At 44.2% G+C, this 5,190-nt stretch overlaps 1 protein-coding gene across 1 annotated transcript; it reads left to right on the top strand.

Moving 5' to 3' along the window:
• The first annotated feature begins 261 nt into the window (after positions 1–261).
• Positions 262–2,204, top strand: LOC124663201 (probable auxin efflux carrier component 8). Its single transcript, XM_047200928.1, has 6 exons — positions 262–769; positions 1,252–1,435; positions 1,524–1,609; positions 1,702–1,859; positions 1,969–2,045; positions 2,129–2,204. The coding sequence occupies exons 1-6, from the start codon at positions 262–264 to the stop codon at positions 2,202–2,204; spliced, it is 1,089 nt and encodes a 362-aa protein (XP_047056884.1).
• The last annotated feature ends 2,986 nt before the right edge of the window (positions 2,205–5,190 follow it).

The raw sequence follows: 5,190 nt of genomic DNA, 5'->3' as shown, positions 1-5,190 counted from the left end.
CATCATTCACAAAGAGGGGTCCTACATACATAGTTTTCTCTTCAGATGTTTAGTAACAAAGCTGCAAGAGTGATTTAATCAGCATGGGTAACTTGGACAATTTGAAAGGCGCTGCTAAAGCTAAACCCCTGCATGGAAAAGTTTGCACAAAACCTGGCTTCTGTCGTTGGTCTATATAAGGCAGCAACAGTGCGCCCAAAAGCTTTCTAGATCTCAACCCGGCAAGAAATTTGGAGTGTTCTTCAGGCTCCTCTCTCCATTATGATATCTTGGGTTGCCATCTACCATGTTCTTGAAGCGACAGTACCACTGTATGTAGCCATGATACTAGCCTACCTATCCATAAAATGGTGGAAGTTGTTCACCCCAGAGCAGTGCTCTGGGATCAACAAGTTCGTAGCCAAGTTCTCCATCCCTCTTCTCTCTTTCCAGGTCATCTCTACAAACAATCCTTACGACATGAACCTCAAGCTCATATTTGCAGACATCCTACAGAAGTCGCTCGCCCTGCTGGGATTCGCAGCCATTTCCAGAGCATGTTGCACCAAGAAGTTTGATTGGCTGATTACTGGTTTCTCTTTGTCGACACTGCCCAATACATTGATTGTTGGTATCCCCTTGCTGAAAGGAATGTATGGCGATGAAGCTGTCAAGCTGATAAGTCAAATAGTTGTCCTACAGAGCCTAATTTGGTACACACTTCTTCTCTTTCTGCTTGAATTCCGGGCTGCTAAAGGAATCGCTGCCACACCATCATCTGAAATTTTAGGTAAGAGTCTGAAATATATTAAGGATGATACATAAGTCGTTTGATCTTACAGCATCAATTAATTAGCCTTGTTTTTTATTGAGTAAAGACGCAAGAGGTTCTTCCGACATTCATTTCTTTGTTTTCCTTATTCAGAAGTGCATTCTTAAGGTTGCTGTTATTGTGCGGGAACCTCCGGTTACATTTAACATCAGAAAGACAAGAGTAATTTAAGTACTATAGCTGATTCAAAAAAAACGATTATCCATGATCTGATTGCTCACAGCAGCATTTACTTGAGATATTTTACTGGAATGCAGTTTATCTTTTATGCACTACACTTGTCTGAAACAATGAGATAACATTTCTGAATTATCCCATGACCATTGTTAAAATATTTCAAACCTATCAGATGCTCATGAAAGTAAAGCCAGCTTATCTTGTGAGGTTTTATCTAGTTTATTTAATTAGCTGTTTTTTCTCTCATATGTCATATTTCAAAGCTGAGGAAGAACCGGGTACTATAGGAACTACACAACAAACATACCAAGAGGGCCAGTCGAAAGGTGTAACAGCAAGATGTTCTAGGGCTTTTCGCTTTTTGTTGGTGGTTGGAAAGAAGCTAGTGATGAATCCAAACATGCACGCATGCCTGATCGGTTTAATTTGGGCACTAATTAGCTTCAGGTATTAACATGGATTTATATGAATCAAACTTACATCTCAAACTGGAATGCAGCAATTATCACATGTGGCTGCATAACATGTCTTGCAGGTGGCAAATACAGTTACCCTTGATCTTAAGCAACTCTGTAAGAATACTCTCAGATGGAGGGCTGGGAATGGCAATGTTCAGCCTAGGTGTGAATTTCACCAGAAAACTTAAAATTAGCATATGAAGATAAACTTTGTAAAAACTAGTCGTAGTCATAATAACTTCTAGTTCTTTACAGGCCTTTTCACTGCTCTACAAACAAAAATTATAGCCTGCGGAACTAAGAAGATGCTACTATCACTTAGCATCAGGTTCTTCCTAGGACCAGCCCTGATGGTTATCTCTTCCTATGCCGTTGGGATGCGTGGAATCTTGCTCAAGGTGACCATTGTGCAGGTAAGTTACACTCCGTTCTTTCAATTGACCTCTGTACATGTGGTGTTTCAAAATTGCGTGAAATTCGAATACGAAAAATTATGCCTGACCTCGGAAGCTTCCAACGCAGGCAGCTCTACCTCAAGGAATAGTGCCATTTGTGTTTGCGAAGGAGTATAATGTGCACGCAGATATCCTAAGCACTGCGTAAGTTAATCTCCCACCACCCAAACATAAACAAGAAGAAGCTTACTATGGAACAACAAACTTACCATCCTCTTCTCTCGCAGGATAATTGTTGGAATGATGGTTGCAGTTCCTGCTGCGCTTGCTTACTACTTTGTTTTCGACCAGCCTAGATTCTGAGTTCCTAACCTATGAATATTTAAATCATAGTAACTCAATTTATGTTCATTTGATTTGATAAAACAATTGCAGAGCGGTGCAATGTAAAGGGTAAATTCAGCCATGGCCACATGGGTGTGAATATTTTGCCAGGCTGTAAATATTTGTGCCGTGGACTTGGATCCTGTGGTGCGGTGGCTCAACATTAAGTATCTATTTGTTGATGGTCACATATTTTTTGACCATTTATTCTTTTTAGAAGCTCAATTTCCAACAATTTGCTGAACAGCACTGAACAAACAGAAGACTTGTATGAAGTGCGCCCAGCTAGCTCACCCAGGTGACTGCGGCGTGGCTTGTTTCTCACAGGCATTCTGTCGAACGGTTGGTGTGTCTGTTCTTCGACTTTAAACTGCTTGCACCCTGTAGAGCATTCCGCCGAACATCTTGCAAGCAGACCTTAGCTGGTATGTGGAGACGAAGAGATGAGTGGATCAGCTCATGCAATCAGGCAGCTGTACTATGTTGCCGGTGGCAAGTAGGGTCGAACTAGGCGTACCGATTCCTGCTTCTTGATGTGGAGGCGAGAGCGACCGTTCACCTCGGCAGCCAGCGCTGAAAGGCAAAACTGGATCACAATGTGTGAAGCCGTGAAATTGAAGGCTGCGATTGAACGCATGAATTTTGCGGCAGTGGACAACTTAAATTCCGGAGAAACTGCAAAATGGTAGAGCAACGTCTATTTTGGTGACATTGTACGAGAAATTTTGAACCCATCTGAAGGAGTCAAGACTCATTTGTCTTGTTGAAGATATATATTTTTTTGAATAAAGATGGCATCCAAAGGCCTAGAAGATTCATTACTAGTGGTGGGTAGAAAATTTACATCGTTGCCCTTTTGCTTCTACTGGCCTGAAAAACCTAAAATTTGAAGTACAGGCCACGAAATATGCAAAAAGGACCCTAGCAACATATAGGAAAAGCAATCCAGTGCTCGGGCTCCAACTCCACCGCACGTCGGCGACCTCTAGGCGCAGAGCACCGAGATCGGAGAGGAAGTAGCTCGATGTGCTCTCCATACCGACGAAGAATCAACCGCGCCGGCCATCGGAACGCCTCCAGGGACGAACCACTTGGAGAAGAGGTGATGGCGAGCTCCAGTGCGAGGTTGAAGAAGGCATCTGGGGGAGGTTGAGCTCCTGGTCGAGGGCCGCCTGTCGACCATGAGATTTGGGGGCGAGGCAGAGATGCCAGCTTGTGTTCCCCGTTGATGAACTCGCCAGAGAAAGCTAGTGGTAGAAACCACAATCTTCCAGAACCACCGCTCTGTAGATCTGCAAAGGAGAGCAGATTGACTCTTCCCTCCGTGGCCATCACCATGATGGCGAAGCAGAGGAAGGAGATCGATTCGTTCTCCCCGATTTGGAGAGCCCACCTCGATCTTTATTGAAGACGATCTTGGCGCTGCCGTGTTCGCCCCCATCTCCTTCCACCGGAGCATTAAGGGCAAGCACGCCACCACCAATCGCCGCCATGAGGAGCTCGGAAACCTCAGCAGCTTGCATCCCCATGGCATCTCGCCAAACTCCACATGGACAAAACCTAGAAGACTAGCCCTAAAACTATACAGAAGCGGCCGAGCCCCTCTCCCCCGTCGTCTCCGGCCGGCCGAGCCACAGGGGAGGAGGGAGAGAGAGGCTCGATGTGGCCGAGGGGCTCTCACAGACGGGAGGGAGGAGAGTGAAGAAGATATGCCCTAGAGGCAATAATAAAGTGGTTATTATTTATATCTTTATGTTTATGATAAATGTTTATATATCATGCTATAATTGTATTAACCGAAACATTAGTACATGTGTGATATGTAGACAACAAAGAAGTCCCTAGTATGCCTCTTAAACTAGCTTGTTGATTAATGGATGATTAGTTTCATAATCATGAACATTGGATGTTATTAATAACAAGGTTATATCACTATATGAATGATGTAATGGATACACCCAATTAAGCGTAGCATAAGATCTCGTCATTAAGTTATTTGCTATAAGCTTTCGATACATAGTTACCTAGTCCTTATGACCATGAGATCATATAAATCACTTATACCGGATAGGTACTTTGATTACACCAAACACCACTCGCGTAAATGGGTGGCTATAAAGGTGGGATTAAGTATCCGGAAAGTATGAGTTGAGGCATATGGATCAACGGTGGGATTTGTCCATCCCGATGACGGATAGATATACTCTGGGCCCTCTCGGTGGAATGTCGTCTAATGTCTTGCAAGCATATGAATAAGTTCATAAGACACCACATACCACGGTACGAGTAAAGAGTACTTGTCATAAGACGAGGTTGAACAAGCTATAGAGTGATACCGAAGATCAAACCTCGGACAAGTAAAATATCGCGAGACAAAGGGAATTGGTATTATATGTGAATGGTTCATTCGATCACTAAAGTCATCGTTGAATATGTGGGAGCCATTATGGATCTCCGGATCCCGCTATTGGTTATTGGTCGGAGTGAGTACTCAACCATGTCCGCATAGTTCACGAACCGTAGGGTGACACACTTAAAGTTGGATGTTGAAATGGTAGTACTTGAATATGGAATGGAGTTGGAATATTTGTTCGGAGTCCCGGACATCACGAGGAGTTCCGGAATGGTCCGGAGAATAAGATTCATATATAGGATGTCATTTTATGTGAATAAAATGTCGCGGAAGGTTCTATGGAAGGTTCTAGAAGGTTCTAGAAAAGTCCGGAAGAAACCACCAAGGAAGGTGGAGTCCACATGGGACTCCACCTCCATGGCCGGCCAACCCTAGTGGGGGAGGAGTCCCAAGTGGACTCCCCCTTAGGGGGCCGGCCACCCCCCATATGGTAGGTGGAACTCCCACCTTGGTGGGAGTCCTAGCTTGGCTAGGTTTCCCCTCCCTATGGAAGGTTTTTGGTTCGGGTATTATTCGAAGACTTGGAGACCAACTCTTGGGGATCCACCTATA

Source organism: Lolium rigidum, chromosome 6, assembly GCF_022539505.1.
Source record: "Lolium rigidum isolate FL_2022 chromosome 6, APGP_CSIRO_Lrig_0.1, whole genome shotgun sequence".
In the NCBI taxonomy this organism is placed as follows: Eukaryota; Viridiplantae; Streptophyta; class Magnoliopsida; order Poales; family Poaceae; genus Lolium; species Lolium rigidum.
The sequence above is the reverse complement of the archived record's forward strand: the minus strand, read 5'-3'. Positions and strand labels throughout refer to the sequence as shown.